The sequence below is a fragment of the Carcharhinus amblyrhynchos genome, chromosome 6, assembly GCF_965287045.1.
Source record: "Carcharhinus amblyrhynchos chromosome 6, sCarAmb.v2.hapA, whole genome shotgun sequence".
In the NCBI taxonomy this organism is placed as follows: Eukaryota; Metazoa; Chordata; class Chondrichthyes; order Carcharhiniformes; family Carcharhinidae; genus Carcharhinus; species Carcharhinus amblyrhynchos.
In genome coordinates this window covers 70,031,400-70,049,770 of record NC_137329.1, presented here as the reverse complement: position 1 = coordinate 70,049,770, position 18,371 = coordinate 70,031,400, and the positions used below count along the sequence as shown (strand labels likewise).

Genomic DNA, 18,371 nt, shown 5'->3' with positions numbered 1-18,371 from the left:
AACTTGTCCTGCCAGCTGCAATGATTTGTTTTTACTGCCCATGGCTCTGGATTACATTGGCATTGTCCGCTTTCTGTTGGCTGTTCCCTTTTTTCTCACCAAATAGATCTCATTCTGCTGCTTTTTCATCTGCTACTCCTCTGCCCATCCCACCAACCTATTTCATTTCAACATTTAATGCGGTCCTCTTGGTGTTTCATAATATGTCCAAGTTTCATGTCGTCTACTGGTTTTGAAATAGGACCCCCAATCTTAATTCAGGGTACAATCAGCAACCCTTGGGGAATCTACTGTCCTTTTCATATGTATTCCGTGAGCTCTGCCTGAGCTCGCAGATCTGTTGCTCCCTTCATCAAATGCCTTTTGGAAATCCAAGTTTGCTAGAAAATATAGAGGACCAGAGGGACCTTGGGATGCATGTAACAAAGATCCCTGAAGACAGCAGCATAGCTAGCTAAGCTATTTAAGAAGGCAGGTAGCATACTTGCCTTTATTAGTCGAAGTATCAAATATTGGAGCAGGGAGCTTATGGTGGGATAGTATAAAATGCTTGATAGGTCACAGCTAGAGTACTGTATGCAGATCTCATCACCATATTATAGGAAGGATGTGATTGCACTGAAGGTGCAAAGGAAATGCAGCAGGATGTTTTTGCCTGAGCTGGAACATATCAGCTATGCAAGGAGGTTGGTTTGTTGGGTTTTTTCCTTTGAGTAAAGAAAGCTGAGGGTTGTCCTGATCGAGATGCCCAAAATTGAGGGACGTAAGTATTCAACACTGGGGTGGCTATGCCCTTTCAACATCAACTCTGTTCTCGCAATGGATGCCTGACTTGAGAATTTCCGGAAATGGTTTTTTTATTTCAGATTTGCAGAAAGTGCAGTATTTTGCTACTCTTTTTAAAAAAAAAATGGTTATTTGTCCGTCTTGTAGAGGGTACAAAAATCTGCTAACACTTGATAAAACACTGATTATGCTTCATCTGGAGCAGTGTGTATAACACTGGACATCATTCTTTGGAAGAATATCTTTTTTTGCGGAGGGATTTACTAGCATGTTATTAGCGAAGAGGAATTCAGTTATGCAGAGACACGAGCAGCTAGAGCAGAGAAGATTAATAGGCTTAAGGTGTTTAAGATCATTGTTTTGTTTGAGTAAATAAGAAAGTATTTCCAGTGATACAAGAGTCAGTCACCACTGTTCTGATTTTTGTGATGGACAAAAGGGCCTGGGGTAACATGAGAGGGAAATTTTACACAAGTTATCATGATCTGGGATACATTGCCTGAAAGCATGGTTGAAGGTTGAATACTAAGAGAAAAGCGAACTAAATAAAAATACTTGGGAAAGAAAGTCATGACGAGGCCATAGGTAAAACAGGCGGGAGTGAGTTTAATTTTATATAACATAAACATGTTATTTCTAAGTTTGAGGACTTGTGTTTTTGTTTTAAGCTGTGGTGCTCTGTTCCAGAAAGGCAGGGGTTTTTAATTTGCTGTTGCCCTGATGCATCATAGGTCAGTCGAGGGCAATCCTGACATGCTCTCCAGAGTCAGTGAAATCTTGAGATTCTTCAACTTGGAATTATCATAAATAAATACTTCAGAAATGTGTTTTAGCAACTTGCCTTTTGAGCGTTTTGTAACATAAAATATCAGTGTTTCAAGAAATAATTCATGAAGGTCAAGGCTTTGGCGATGCCTTTTACGACTGATACTTTGTGAGCTAACACAGATGGCTCATTTTCATAGCCTCTTTGTATAATTGGTGTTGTAGGTTTGTACAATTTAATTCTTCATCACATCCAATCACAGTTCTTTTTGCATTGTGTTGAATGTAATCCTGGATGGAAGTTCTGGGATTTGGTTCTGTTTGTATTTAAAATAGTAACTAATTTTGGGCAAAGCTTCCCTTTGCCAACTAATGAAGACACAAATTCAAAATCTCACCTCATGGCATCACGCTGTGGTCAGATCCTGCAACTATGTTTGCAGTGCAAATTGACAGCCAAACTGAGTTGGGAGATCACAATTCCCCAAATAATGTGGTAAACCTTGTCACAAATGTGACCAAAGTTGTTAGAAAATCCAGTTTGATAAAAGCAAGTGATAGTCCTTTTATTTACGATTTCCATAAGTTAAATAAGTTGTGTGGCAGCCAGGCTGGAGAGCCCAGGCTGGTCTTCCAGGAGAGCAGAGGCCAGAAACTTTTGCTAACTCCTCAGCCTGAGAGCTGAATCTTGCTGTTCAGGCCCATTGGAGGTGCTATCCTTCAATTAAGATGTCAAACACCTCTGGTCATTTAGGTGATCATGAGTAATCTCCCAGCACCAATAAAAGCAAAGAATTGTGTCTTAAGATTCATCCTTCAACTAGCATCATTGAATGAGCTGTTTTTTCCATTCTTATGTCCAGTTTCCTTCCACAGTCCAAAGATGTGCAGGTTCGATGGATTGGCCATAGTAAATTGTCCCTTAATGTTAGAGGCGAGCAGGGTAAATAGGTGTGGTTACACGGATAGGGCCTGGGTGGGTTTGTTGTAGGTGCAGGATCAATGGGCCAAATGGCTTCCTTCTGCACCGTAGGGATTCTATGATGATGATTATTGTCTGCTCTTGGATACCCTTGTGAAGGTAGTGGCGAAGGTCTTTTCACAATGCTGTTATGTAGGAAGTTGCAAGAATTTGAATGAGTGATGGAGGACAGGGATACAGCTTTGTCAGGATGGGAGGCGCCTTAGGATCATTCGGATCATTCATCTCACTGCTGTTTATAGGATCCTGCTTTTCAAAGCAAAATTGCTGCATTTGAGTAGCTATGTTAATCATTGAAAGTATTTGGAATATGATGGGATGTTCTCTGAATCCTCATTTTAATTCATGTTGCACCATATGTCACTTCAGGTTATGCCTGCTTATTGCTGGGCAGCAGAAGTTAAGAACAGAAATAAATGTTTGAAGGTGCAGCATTCATGCCTAAATTCATTGTTGTGTTGCATTGTTTGCCATGTTGAATATCTTGGCAGGCCTTGGTAGGAGAGAGAATTATGGATGGCAGCATAAATTGGAAGATAATTTGTCAGCTTGCTGTATAATGCTTCAGATGAAGCATCGAACAGTAATCAGTTGATGTAAAGGGAGAGAATACTTTTGAAGGCATTGCTGTGATTCAGCTGCTTTTCACCTGGAGATATAAAGTCAAGTACATCTGTGTGCATTCTCCAGCAACCAATCAGACATTGAGTATGGCTAGTTAAATGCAGGAAGAGGGTTTGAGAAGTCTGAACAAACACAACTAGGAGCCATGTGCTTGTTTTGTATTGGAACGGTTGTGTTCATGCAAGTGCATTAATAGGTGCAGCAGTTGACCATATGGCCTTCAGTAAACTAATGGTTGGTCTGATTGTGGCCTCACTCCACTTTCCAGCCCGACCCCAAAAACTCTAGACTCTCAACAATCTGTATAACTTAGCCTTGAATGTATGAAATTTACCAGCCCCTCTTTCTCACTGGAGCAGATGAATCCAAAGAAAAACTACCCTGAGAGAAGAAATTGTTCCCCTGAAGTCTTCAGCGGGAGTCCCTTCATTTTGAATCTGTGCTTCAGTTCCAGATGCCTTGATCAGGGAAAACACCTTCTCCAACTACTGTCAAGTCCCCAATCTTGTATGCTTCAATTAATAACCTCGCATTCTTCTAAACTCCAATGAGTATTGGCTCAACCATTCCTCAAGACAAACTCTTCATCCCAGTAGTCAGCATGATGTACTTGCTTTGAATTGTTTCCAGTACAAACATATCCCTGTCAGGAGACCTAAATTGTATATAATGCTCACTGCTGATGTTGCCTCAGTAATGCCCTGTACAGTTGCAGCAAGGGATATGTTGCCCTATTTGGTGTAATTGCAGCTTTGACAGAACACTGACTTCTATGCATTAATGAACATTTGCTAGGTTTCTTTTGTTGCAAACAAGGTCTGCAAGGTAACCTACATTGATCTCCTTCCTACAGTTTCACTTGTTTACAAATTAATTTTCTTAAATACCTATCAGCTAATTTTGAAGATTGCAGCAAAATATTTAGTAGTGGTCCAAGTGGGGAAAGGAGGATTAATATGGCCCATGATAGAATCATGATCTCAAGATGTTGCAAAGCGTAAGACAAACATTGTATTTGAATTGTAATTGTGGGAAATATTTCTGTATTAAGTGGGGAGGTGGCTGGGAGAGAGTCAGGTGAAAGGAAAATTATCAGGGAGAAGGAGGTTCCGAGGGACACTCGTGGGTTGAACTGTGTCTGTTTCAATGCTAGGAGTGTGGCAGGGAAAACGGATGAGCTTAGGGCCTTGATGTTTGTGAGGCAGTTAGATGTGGTGACTGTAACGGAGACGTGGTTACGGGAAGGGCAGGACTGGCAGCTGAATGTTCCTGGGTACAAGTGTTTTAGGTGTGACACAGGAGGGTTGAAGAGAGGTGGAGGGGTGGCACTGTTAGTAAAGGAAAACATCACAGTAGTGCAGAGGGAGGACGATGTGGAAGAGACAGGGATTGAGTCGCTGTGGGTGGAGTTGAGGAATAAAAAGGGAGAGATCACATTGCTAGGGGTGTACTATAGGCCACCCACAGCCTGAGGTCGGTGGAGGAAGGCATCTGCAGGGGCATTTTGGACAGGTGCAGGAAGAATAGAGTGGTTGTAGTGGGTGACTTTAATCTTCCAGGAGTGAATTGGAGGGGGCCTAGAGCTGGGGGTACGGAGGGAGAGCAGTTTGTGAGATGTGTTTTGGAAGGGTCGCTGGAGCAGTATGTAACTAGCCCGACTAGGGGAGGGGCTATACTTGATTTAGTGTTGGGTAATGAGCTGGGGCAGGTGGGTGAGGTAGAGGTAGGCGAACATGTGGCTAACAGTGACCACAAGTCCGTCTACTTTAGGTTAAAAATGGAAAGGGACGAGTGCCGGCTGAACGGGAGTGTGCTGAACTGGGGAAAGGCGAGCTATAGCAGGATTAGGAGGGAGCTGCAGGACACTGATTGGGAGGGACTGTTAGCTGGAAAGTCCACGGTTGGCAAGTGGGAAGCTTTTAAGGGCAAAATGAAATGGTTGCAGGGGAGGTATGTTCCGGTTAAGCGGAAGGATGGGAAAGGTAGGATTAGAGAGCGGTGGATTACAGGGGGTATTGAAGACTTGGTCAGGAAGAAGAGGGAGGCGTATGTTAGGTCGAAACGACTGGGTACAGAGAGTGCGCTGGAGGAATATAGAGAGAGTAGGAGGGAGCTAAAAAGGGAAATTAGAAGGGCGAAGAGAGGGCATGAAATGGCTTTGGCTGGTAGGATTAAGGAAAATCCAAAGGCATTTTATTCCTATATTAGAGGCAAGAGAGTAGTTGGAGGGAAAATTGGTCCTCTTAGGGACAAGAGTGGAGAGTTATGTATTGAGTCGGAGGGAATGGGGGAGCTCCTGAATGAATACTTTGCGTCGGTATTCACGAAGGAGAGGGGTTCGGAATCGTGCGGTCTCTTGGAGGGAGCGGAGGATCAGTTGCAGGAGATATCTATTACGAGGGAGGGAGTGCTAGGGCTTTTAGGTAGCGTAAGGACGGATAAAGCTCCGGGGCCTGATGGTATTTATCCCAGGCTGCTTATGGAGGTGAAAGATGAAATTGCTGGGCCTCTGGCGCAAATCTTTGTCTCTTCTTTGGACACAGGTGAGGTCCCAGAGGACTGGAGGGTAGCTAATGTGGTACCGCTGTTCAAAAAAGGTAGTAGGGATAACCCTGGAAATTATAGACCGGTGAGTTTGACATCGGTGGTAGGGAAATTGATGGAAAAAATACTTAGGGGTAGGATGTATGAGCATTTGGAGCGTTGCGATCTGATTAGGGATACGCAACATGGCTTTGTTCAGGGGAGGTCTTGCCTTACGAATCTGGTGGAATTCTTTGAGGAGGTGACAAAAACGGTTGACGATGGGAGAGCCGTTGATGTCATCTATATGGATTTCAGTAAGGCGTTTGACAAAGTCCCTCATGGTAGGCTGGTAGAAAAGGTTAAGGCGCATGGGATACGAGGTCAGGTAGCTAGGTGGATTGAGAACTGGCTGGGTAATAGGAGACAGAGGGTAGTTGTGGAGGGGACCTTGTCGGGCTGGAGGCCAGTGACCAGTGGTGTGCCGCAGGGCTCAGTACTGGGACCTCTCCTCTTTGTAGTATACATAAATGACTTGGAAGAGAGTGTAGGTGGTGTGATCAGCAAGTTTGCTGATGACACCAAGATGGCAGGGTTGGCGGGTACTGAACTGGATTGTCAGGTGATACAACAGGATATAGATAGGTTGGTGCATTGGGCAGATAGGTGGCAGATGGAATTTAATCCTGACAAATGCGAGGTGATGCATTTTGGAAGGAATAATGCAGAGAGGAGCTATGTGATAAAAGGTAGACAGATTAGGAGTATAGACATACAGAGGGACCTGGGAGTGCAGGTTCACAAATCCATGAAGGTTGCGTCACAAGTGGAGAAGGTTGTTAGGAAGGCGTATGGAATGTTAGCCTTTATAGGAAGGGGTATAGAGGATAAAAGCTGCCGTCTAATGCTTCAGTTGTACAGAACGTTGGTTAGACCGCATTTGGAGTACTGCGTCCAGTTCTGGTCACCTTACTACCGGAAGGACGTGGAGTCTCTGGAAAGGGTGCAGAGGAGGTTTACCAGGATGTTGCCTGGCATGGAGGGGCTGGGTTACGAGGAAAGGTTAGAGAAACTGGGACTTTTCTCCTTGGAAAGACGGAGATTGAGGGGGGACATGATAGAGGTATATAAGATACTGAAGGGAATAGATAGAGTTAATAGTGAGAGACTGCTCCCTAGACTGGGCACAAACACGAGAGGTCATGATTTAAGGGTGAGGGGGGAGAGGTATAATTTGGAAGTGAGAGGAAGGTTCTTTACGCAGAGAGTTGTGGGGGTGTGGAACGCGCTACCGAGTAGGGTGGTGGAGGCAGGAACGTTGGACTCGTCTAAGGTACAGTTAGATAGACACATGAGTGAAACGAGGATGGAGGGTTATGGTAGGGGCTATTAAATAAGGTTAGAACCTCGGGAGACACCGGAAAAGCAGGCTTGTAAGATTAACGTTTTTGTCTTTTTATTCCGCAGGTGGAGGTCCACCTCGTGTCAAACGAGGGGCATGCACACGGTGGGTCGTGCGTGGGCTGCTCTTGGAAGTTCCGGGAGTGGCCTAGTACTTCGTGTCAGTGTGTGTGCTTGATCCTGGACCGGTAGACGGGCACCGCGACAGCTCGGTGACTAGCACTGCTAGCTGTGCAGATACATGGATTTGGGCCTGTGTCTGTGGTAGTTTGCGCATTCTCCCTGTGGTTGCGTGGGTTTCCTCCGGGCACTCCGGTTTCCTCCCACACCCCAAAGATGTGCTCTTGGGCTGATTGGTTTTACAAAATTGACACTATTCTCCCCTGAATCTGGCTAAGTTAAGGGTTCCATTCATAGACATGCAGGGTAGAATAGGTGTAGGGTGATGCGGCGGTGCGGGCTCGTTGGGCCGAAGGGCCTGTTTCCCGTGCTGGGTTGTTCTTTGTTCTTTGTTCTAAGTACACATACTGAGCAGCTGTCTCAGAATTCAAGTTCGAGATTTATTCCTGTAATCTTTCTCAAGTTGTTTTCTCCCCTCCCCCATCCGTGTCATTTAAGGTTAAGTTCTGACCTAATCACCTAGGGAGCTAGCACTGAAGGGTATGTGGAAGTAAAAGGTAAAATGGCAAGCTCAACACACACTTGCAGATTTTGACATTGAGGATATTTTTTGAAAAGTTTAAACTAACAATTTCACTTATGGAAATGGATGTTAAGATGGAGTGGAAACCTTTTGTTGGGCAGGGTTAGAAAAGCCTCTATCTGAAATTTGATTGTGTAACATGCAACAAGTGAAGAGGGCACGCAAACTATCTAACTCCACCATGCCCTGTTGATATTACAATTACACAACTTTTCTTAATGAGATGCTTCCCTATCTGCTGATGCTCTGAGAGGAAGATAAATCTTTTTAAGAGCTTCCAGCTCACTAAGGAGACTTCAGAGCAGTCCACGTGCAACGAACTGCTATGAAAATTCTACACACATTGTTATAGTGATGACAAATTCCAGCACAGCAGCTGAAACAACCCAGTCATTTATTTTGGAAAAGAGACAGTTTGCCTTATCTCCAAAGTTAATGGACCATCTAAAAGAAAATTCCACAATCTTGATTCAAACCTAACTTTAAACTAAAAACTTGAGTTCTTCCTTGGCCCATACCTTTAGCTGGTTTTGCTGAAATCCATCCATTAAGTTTTGAGTTAATTGTTGATAGCCAAAAAGATGAACAACTTTTGCATTTTGGAAGGCCTGATAAGATAGTGGCAGAATAAATGGTAGAACCCTCAAGAGTATCGATAGGCAAAGGGATCTGGGTGTACAGGTACACAGGTCACAAAGTAGCAATGCAGGTGGAGAAGGTAGTCGAGAAGGCATACGGCATGCTTGCCTTCATCGACTGGGGCATTGAGTTTAAAAATGGGCATGTCATGTTGCAGCTTTATAGAACCTTAGGCCACGGTTGGAATATAACGTTCAATTCTGGTCGCCACACTAACAGAAGGATGTGGAGGCTTTGGAGAGGATACAGAAAAGATTTACCAGGATGTTGCCTGATATGGAGGGCTTTAGCTATGAGGAGAGGTTGGGAAAAACTTGGTTTGTTCTCATTGGAATGACAGAGGTTAAGGGGTGACCTGATAAAGGCCCACAAGATTGAGGGGCATGGACAGAGTGGATAGTCAGAAGCTTTTTCCCAGAGGTGAAGAGTCAATTGCAAGGGGGCACAGGTTTTGGGTGTGAGGGGCAAGGTTTAAAGGAGTTGTACGAGGCAGGTGTTGTACAGAGTAATGGATGCCTGGATCTCATTGTCAGAGGAGATAGTGGAAGCAGATACGGTAGTGACTTTTAAGGGGCGTCTTGACAAATATAAATCGGATGAGAATAGAGGGATATGGGGATAGGGGATTTTAAGTCGGGCAGCATGGTCGGTGCAGGCTTGGAGGGCCAAAGGGCCTGTTCCTGTGCTATAATCTTTTTAAGGCTCCATAGCAACAGATTTGGACATAGTACAAAGAAATGCTGGGGATTCCTTTCGGAAGTTCCCAGGTAGCAGTTTGCATGGCAATTGCTGAGGCGTGCTAACTTTGGGCAATTGTGCAGCACTGAGAGCCATCCAGAAAAGTGATTTAAATTGTTAACTTCAGATGGTTCTACAAGGGTTACACTAATAGTTACTCCAAAAAAGTTAAAAGAATTAAAACTTTTAAGGCCTGAGTATTTATTTTAAAGAGTAATCTTTGCACGGGACTCCCAATCTTGTGACTCGACACCCCTTCCCAAACTCAAAACCTATTCTTACCTTAGGTTTACCTTCACTGACCTGTCTGTTTCAGCTGGACCTTTAAACTTACTTAGTTTACCTCTTTGTGACAGCTAGTATAATTTTTTTTAAAAATGGATGTGTCCTCCTCCACTTGGATTCTGCTAGACTTTGACACTGGGCCTCAGTGGAGGCTGCTGTGCCAGGATTTTGCCCAGCCTTTGTCAGGAAGGCCAGGTGTGACAGGTATGAGATAAATTTGGCACAACTAAGTGGGTACAGTGCAGCAATTGCCAGTCAGAGGAAGTTACGGCCTGTTATCCCCACCTTTTCTGGTAGGGTAAATCGAGAGCGATTGTATACTTGAGGTTTTGATCCAAATGTTCGGCATCTGTGGGATATAGGACTCTGGATTTAATGCAAGCACGGGACTTGATCACAAAATTTAGGTTAGTTCTTCTTGAGGTGGCACTAAAAAATAAATTGCAATGTATTGACAAAGTGTTCTTCAAGTCGAGCAAATTCTCTGGTCTTGGTCACATCCAATACTTGTCCACTTGGTACCAGTTTTTGAGATGAACGTCAAGGTCTTTGGATTTTCGTGCTTTTATCTGTCTTGAATTAGAGGTTCAATGGAAGATGTGTACAATTCCCCTCTCGGATCACAAAGTCAAAGGAACTGAGGTTGGCACTGCTGAACTGGTTTCATTGCAAGGGGAATACGTTATAAAAGTGGCAAAGTCTTATTAAACAGCAGCACAGAGCATTGATGTTACACACCTGGCATATTGGTCTCTATTTCAGGAGAGATGTATTTGCATTGGAGTTACTTCAAAGAAGGTTCACTGAACTGAATTCGGGGATGAAGGAGTTTCCTTGAGAGGAAAGGTTGAGCAGGTTGGACCCATACTCTTTGCGAGTTTAGAAGAATAAGGTGTGATCTAATTGAAGCACAGATTCTGAGGGGACTTGGTGGTAAATGCTGAGAAGGTGTATTCCTTAGTGACCGATAATGGGCCATAACTTCCTCTTGTCACTCCATACTCATTTACTTGTGCCAAATTTCTCATGCCTTCCTGACTAAGGTTGGGCAAGATCCAGGTGTACATCGTCCACTGAGACCTGTTAATAAAGTCTAGCTGAATCAAAGTGGAGGAAGAGTTGTCTGCTTTCTTAACCAAACCAATTTGAGTTCCGTCAAAACTTGAGCTGTAGGTTTTAGATTGACAACAGAGTTGAAGGTTATGTGGGGCAGAGGGGTGCGGGTGGGGGCGGTGGCTGCAGGGAGTGGAGTTAAGGCTACAATCAGTTCAATCATGGTCTTGTTGAATGGCAAGAGAGGCCAAATGGCTGCCTCTTGCTCCTTTTTAAGGAAATGTCCAGAGATGATGTTCACAGTATTCCAGTCAAGCTCAGCTCATAGAAAAATATCTTTATCTCCCAGTTGTGGTAAATGTTAGAACATTACCAGCTTTCAGTCACACTGAGCAGGAGGTTCTTGCTTCCTACTCTGCTCTGCTGACTAATCTCCACTATAGTGATAGTTGAAGCGTTGTCATTGGCTGTCTCACCTGAGCTTAGGGTGGGTAGAAGAGATCATATGGTTTCTGCAGGATCCCACATCAGCTGTGATAAACTCCCCAGTCAGATTGTCACTGCTAATAGCTTGACTCGAGTATTGGTAATGCTGCTTGTGGAAATTCATAAGTATATAACATAAGAAATAGGAGCAGGAGTAGGCCATCTAGCCCTTTAGAGCTTGCCCCGCCATTCAATAACATCATGGCTGATCTGAAGTGGATCAGTTCCACTTTCTTGCTTTCTCCCCATAACCCTTAATTCCCCTGTCTGTCAGAAACCTATCTACCTGTGACTTAAATACATTCAGCGAGGTAGCCTCCACCACTTCAACGGGCAGAGAATTCCAGAGATTCACCACCCTTTAAGTGAAGAAATTCCTCCTCAACTCTGACCTAAACTGCCCCTCCTTATCTTGAGGCTGTGCCCTCTAGTCCTGCTAACCTTTCTAAGCGGGAAGAATCTCTACCTTGACCCTATCCATCCCTTTCATTATCTTATATGTCTCTATAAGATCCCCCCTCAGCCTTCAAAACTCCAACAAGTACAGACCCAGTCTATTTAGTCTCTCTTCATAGTCCAACCCCCCTCATCTCAGGTATCAGCCTAGTGAACCTCCTCTGCACTTCCTCCAAGGCCAAAATATCCTTGCGCAAGTGCGGCAACCAAAACTGCACACAGTACTCCAGCTGCAGCCTCACCAGTACCCTGTGCAGTTGCAGCAAGACCTCACTACTTTTATATTCCATCCCCCTCACTATAAAGGCCAGCATTCCATTTGCTTTCTTGATCACCTGCTGCACCTGCAGACTGGGTTTTTGCGACTCATGCACAAGGACCCCCAGGTCCCTCTGCACCGTAGCATGCTGCAGCTTTTCGCCCTTTAAATAGTGATCCCTCCTATTATTTCTGCCAAAGTGGATAACCTCACACTTGCTAACATTATACTCCCATCTGCCAGGTCCTCGCCCACTCGCTCAGCCTATCCAGATCCCTCTGCAGACTTTCCACACCCTCCACGCAATTTGCTTTTCCACTCATCTTCGTGTCATCAGCAAATTTCGTCACCCTACACTCTGCCCCCTCCTCCAGATCTTCGATATAAATGGTAAATAGCTGAGGCCCCAGCACCGATCCCTGCGGCATTCCACTAGTCACCAACTGCCAATCAGAATAGCACCCATTGATACCAACTCTCTGCTTCCTATTAGACAACCAATCCTCTATCCACGCTAACACCTTACCCCCAACTCCATGCACCCTAACCTTCTGCAGCAGCCTTTTATGAGGCACCTTATCAAACGCCTTTTGAAAATCTAAAAAGGCCACATCCACCGGCTCCCCCCATCTACCACACTTGTCACATCCTCATAGAAATCCAATAAATTCGTCAAACACGACTTCCCCTTAAAGAATCCGTGCTGCGTCTGCTCTGTCAAACCATTCTTTTCCAGGTGCCTCACTATTTCTTCTTTGACGGATTCGAGCATTTTTCCAACTACAGACGTTAAACTAACAGGCCTATAATTCCCTGCCTTTTGTCTGCTACCTTTTTTAAACAGCGGCGTAACATTAGCCATTTTCCAATCTTCTGGCACTTCCCTGGAATCCAGTGAATTTTGGTAAATCATTACTAAGGCATCCACTATCACCTCTGCCATTTCTTTCAGAATCCTGGGATGCATTCCATCCGGTCCTGGGGACTTGTCCACCTTCAGTCCCATTAGTCTATTGAGCACTACCTCCCTAGTGACAGTAATCGCATTCAGGCCCTCAAGTCCTACCATCCTTCTATCTTTAAGATCCGGCAAACTATTCGTGTTCTCCTCCGTGGAGTCCTTGCTCCATTCCCAGCAAGAGTCATCCATTGAAGGCTGGGTGAGAGGATAACTAAGTCTCTGCACCCATGACTCGAGAAGAACAAAGATTGTCCAATGAAATCCAGGCATTCATTCATGTGACTATTCAATGCAATTAAACTATTTTCGGTTCCTCTGTCTGTAATTTAAATACAAAAGGAATCAGTGAATGCACACAATTTGTTGCAACAAATACCTTTGACACATTTTTGCATGTTATTCACTATTAAACCACCTGAACTCCGTTTTATCTAACTGGCAAAATTCTGTGATGAATTTTTGAGGGGTTTGCTGGGCAAAGGACACTTAACAGTTTTGTCCAAGTCACTTGGCTGTGGATAGCAAAATTTAAGACTGCTTGTGTACAAACACACACATCTCAACAGTTCACTGCTAATCTGAAACTGAAATCTTAGCAGGAAGATGAGGTCAGCTATCATATAAATATGCCACACGTCTACTGATGTCTGTCAAGAGGGGAGGCAAGTTAGTTGATTCCCATCTCTTTAACCCATCCCTTCCCCTCCACCCCACTGCGTTTTCTATTTTTTTTAAATTTTTGGTAGTCCCTGTTTTGATTTCAGATTTTGAGCAGCTTCAGGCGCAATTAAAAGCGGCCAGTTTACTGTGTAGCTGGAATGTTAAGCCGCTGACACTAGTCTCCATTTGTTAAACGACTAAAATATTGCTTGGTGGCTGCTTTTTACAAGATGCAGTGACTCAAGGGTGAATTGGAATGGAATGTGAACCAGTTTCTGTTCTTGTTCTGCAAGTTGCACTAAAATCACCATATCTCCTTCTTTAAAAAAATGAACAATCCCTGCATCACAACACAGTACCCAATATCATTCAAGGGAAAAAACAGGCCATAGCATTGGTCAGTCATGGTCCCTTGAATTCTCCTGGCCACATCTATAAGTATGTGAGGCAGGTGAAAGTTAAGGCCTCCAATCTGAAGGAAGCAATCAAGTAGACATCATTGTGTAGATTGAAAAAATCTTCCAGTTGGCATATTGTGTAGCACAACTTCCGCAGCAGCGTCTGTGACGAAACGGCCTTCCTGATTTTTAGTACAAATTTAGCACAAATGCAGCCTCTTGTTTTTTCTCTTTAAAACATGCCGTACAGGCATCTCCATTTATCTGATTCTCAAATTCCTTCATGTTGAATATTCAAAAGTTGCCTATTTGAGTCTAATCCATGACAGTTTGGCCTGGAATTCATTGAATTTGCTTGCTTATTTGCCAGAGGTGACACATGATGAATCCTTGACTGCACGTATGATGGGGCTTGAGTGCCTTTCCTGTGGCAGTTTGCTGCATACGAAGAACAGGTTTGATGGGGTTGGTTTCGTGCATTGTTTTGCAGGATAGAAGCAACCCTGGTTGACAGGTCAGGTCTTATTCTTGGCTGCTAATCAAGGAGTTGTGAGACTTGGTTCCTCGTGGCCACCTGTTCATGATGATAAACCATTATTTTAACATTCCAGGAAGAAGGGTAGGCAGTTCAGCTCTTGGAGCCTGTTCCATGAATCTCCCCCCCCCCCCCCCCCCCCCTTCCTCTTCATAGTTCGAGTTAACAATCTCTCAATCTGCTTTAAACCTAACCATTGATCTAGCATCAATTGCCATTAACAGATGAGAGTTCCAAAATTCTGCCACATTTTGTGTGTGGAAGTCTACCTTGATTTGACCTCTGAAGTTTACCTTAAAAATTTTACCAACATTGTAGACTCTTCAAGCAACAGAAATAGTTGCCTCTTATCAACTACTTAAAATCCTGAAAAGTTGATCAAACTGCCAACTCTCCTAAATTCCAGAAAATGCATTTGTGTAATCACTACTCAGACTTTCCTGACACCCAGGATGTATCATTCTGGTAAATCTACATTTCTCAAAGCTAATAAAGCCTTCTTAAGATGTACTACCTAGAATTACTCTCACTCCCCCAAACGGGAGTGAATCAAAATCAAGCCCCTCATTCTGTCTGGAAACAATATCAAATGACCATTAGTTCATAAGGTCATTCTCTACAGTAATGCTATTCAAAGCCATATGAGTGGGTAATGCTTCCTGTCTTGGGTCAGATTGAGAATCGTTCCTTGGTAGCTGTGATTAATTACATGGTTTGGTACCCCAAAAGGTGTTGATGCTTTGGAATGTTGCAGCATGGAAGAGAATCTTTACTTGCCATTAGTTGACCCACCTGGTGCCCAGCAGATTTTTGTAAACAGTTCTATTCCTGGGCTCATTTGGTAGTGCACATGGTTCTGGAGCATGTCAGATAACCCTTCCAAGTTCCTATTGGCTGATATTTATTACATTTCTGAAGGTGTGTTGTATTGATGATGTAGGCCTCTTCCAGATGACACATTTCCTCAGGTCCATCCTGTTGGTGTGTATGATCTTATGATATTTTCTGGACAAAAATATGGTGAGTTCAAGTGCCCCGATCAAAGAATGAACTTGCATTCATGTAGCACCTTCCACATCTTCAGCGTGTATCAAACATTGCTTTCAATGAATTACTTTTGAAGTGTATTCACTATTGCAATGTAACACCAACATTCACCCCCTCGCCCAGTAGTATGGTAAGCGTTTTAACTGACTATTTATCTCATTGCTATTTTGGCTCCTTGCTGTGAGCATTTGGCAAATGCATCTGACTGCACTTCAGAGGAGAAGGTATTGGTTGTGATGTACTTTTAGACACCTTGAGGACATAATACAACTTGTATACTTCACGTTTGCTGCAAGTTAAAGCCATTCTGACATTGTGCACAATGATAGAATCTAGTTTCTATGTTGAACTTGTTGTGAAGCAGAGGTTGAACCCCTCACTAAGAATTAACAGCTAACCACTCAAAGGGGAGTATCTCACCTCATCTGTTAAGTGTGTGAGAAGTCATACAAACTGCTCTTCAACTTTTAATGGTTAAATAAAAATAACTACCTGAGACACTTTGTAAAATCAACAAATAACACTGTCTCAAACTAATAGTGAACAGGTTAGCTAAACTATTAACAAACTGATGGGCGGCATTACGGGCAGCACAGTGGTTAGCACTGCTGCTTCACAGCTCCAGGGCCCTGGGTTCGATTCCTGGCTCGGGTCACTGTCTGTGTGGAGTTTGCACATTCTCCTTGTGTCTGTGGGTTTCCTCCAGGTGCTCCGGTTTCCTCCCACAGTCCAAAGATGTGCGGGTTAGGTTGATTGGCCGTGCAAAGAATTTGCCCCTTTGTTCAGGGTAGCGGAGGTAAGAGGGATTAGTGGGTATAATATGTAGGGATATGGGGGTAGGGCCTGGGTAGGATTGTGTTCGGTGTAGACTTGATGGGTCGATGGGCCTCTTTCTGCACTGTAGGGTTCTGTGATCTGAATAAAACATGATTCTAATGGAATGCTGTTTAGTTGAATACAATTCCCAGTTTTCAAAACAAAAATAGAATTTTTAGTCACTCTCTAAATCACAACCAGGTTTGACTTCTGGAATTTTTTGGTCTTGATTTCTTCTGTCTGCAACCTCTGTCTTTACTGTTGAGATGAGGCTTTCTTTTAAGTCATGTGTGCAGCTTTGAGAGCCAGCAATTCTCTCTCTCGAGCTGTGAGCAGTGACAGGTGCTCTTCCGGTTTGTCTCACTGCCCCCAACCGCCCCCCCCCCCCCAACCCCCACCATCTCTTTATACCTGTGATGACATATCCACATCCCTTCAGAATATGATTGATTGGCTCTCAGGTTACCAAAACATCAATTTCAAGTTTAATAGATTGCTGGTAGCTCAGTGCCTAATTTAAACGGGACAGAATTCAAATGCTTGAAGTCTGTTACCAAGGTAACCCTGCTGTTTGGTCTTCAATACAATGCACCTACTTTTTTTTAAACTTTGGAAGCACAGAAAAAACACTACCTTCTAAAGGGACCATGCAGTGCTTTTTTTCCTCGTATTTTTAGTTTTATAATTTTACAACACCAACTTTGCAAAAACTCTAGTTCAGAAGTCTGATCAGTTGCGTTTAATTAAAATCAAGTTGCATCCTCTGTGCTTGATGTGAAATAGCAATTTAAATTTGCCTTCGTTATTGGTTCCTTTTGCCAAATGCAAACAGGAGTTGAATTCTTGAGTTGGTGTTGATCACTTTAAGTTAATGGGGAGCTCAATATTCTGAAAATGTCTTGGTGAATATTTTTGACAGAGAATACTCAGTTTATGCGGTGGTTTGGGAACTCCAGTAACAGTTGGAAGGAACCTAGAAACAAGCTGTGTTTGGATTCCAATTTTGGGTGACCCACAAAAGATGATGGAATTATTGCATTCTAATTGGAATTTAATCAAACCTAGAGTGAAAATAGCAATCCCTTTTCCTGTTCACACGGCAGTATTAGTAATCAGACATTAATTACCTTGTTTACTCCACCTATGCTAAGAAATGGAGCGTATTTCATAAGCAACATAAAATCATTCAATTCCATAGTGCTCTCTTTCTATCTTAAAGTTGCCTAAAGTTGAGGTCACAGTCTGTAGAAATGTGAAATAATTCTCTCTTGCATTCAACCACTCCTATCCGCCATTAAAATAAATTTATGAAAGATGATGGTGTATTGCGTACGCAGTGTTGTCACTCGGCACTTAAAGGTGAAATGTTGTCATGTATGAAAATGTTTGCTTGAACTGAGAGGCATCCAACAATACCGTTGCACTTTCATTCAGTCCAGCTGGGATTGTGTCTGGGAAAATCTTGCGCCAACTTTGGAGGAAGTGCTTATGGGTGCAGATCTCTCCTTGGCTGTGGTTGTAATGGGTGCAATCTGGCTTGCTGGATTGTGCAAGCAGCAATTTGATTTAAGTGGGACTTTCCCGATAACAAGTGATGTATTGCTGTTGGTCTTTGGAGCGAAATCACAATACTGAGTAAGCAAATAACACATCTATGTAAAGAAATCATGGAATTCACCCCAGATAAATTGCCTTGCCACACGTTTGGAATCTATGCTGAAGTTAGTGATAAGTTGCAGCTCTACCTTCATTGGTAGCCTGAGAGTCACAAACTGACAGTTGTTGTGCTGCCTCTTCAGTAAATGTTTTCAATTGGTCCTTGTTTTGACTTCCTTGATTATATTGTTTTCTGGCTTGAACAAAGCAAGCCATGGTAACTTATGCCATTTAATAGATATTTCAGTACAGGTAACTGTGTGGACTTGCTCCCTACCTGCTCCTTTTTCGTGACTTAATTCTTTCTATTATTTCTCAGGCCAGAAACATACTCTGATCTGCACAGTTTCATTGGTGAGAAGTTGAACATCCTGTAAACACTGAAGATGTCTCGCAGCCCTGACACAAAAGAAGACCCTGTCGAATGCCCACTCTGTATGGAGCCCCTTGAGATAGATGATATCAACTTCTTTCCCTGCACCTGTGGCTATCAGATATGTCGTTTCTGTTGGCACCGTATACGCACAGATGAGAATGGTCTCTGTCCAGCCTGCAGAAAAGTAAGTTGTTTACACAAGCCATAACTGTCATCTGTTTC

At 43.4% G+C, this 18,371-nt stretch overlaps 1 protein-coding gene across 6 annotated transcripts in view; it reads left to right on the top strand.

The window, feature by feature from the left end:
- Nucleotides 1–18,371, top strand: part of cnot4b (CCR4-NOT transcription complex, subunit 4b) — a 162,246-nt gene that overhangs the window by 45,264 nt on the left and 98,611 nt on the right. For all 6 annotated transcript variants that reach the window (XM_080190617.1, XM_080190614.1, XM_080190615.1 and 3 more), the window contains exon 2: nt 18,093–18,333. In XM_080190617.1, coding sequence (XP_080046743.1) covers nt 18,160–18,333 — 174 coding nt within the window. In that variant the 5' untranslated portion in view covers nt 18,093–18,159. The remainder of the gene's footprint in view (nt 1–18,092; nt 18,334–18,371) is intronic.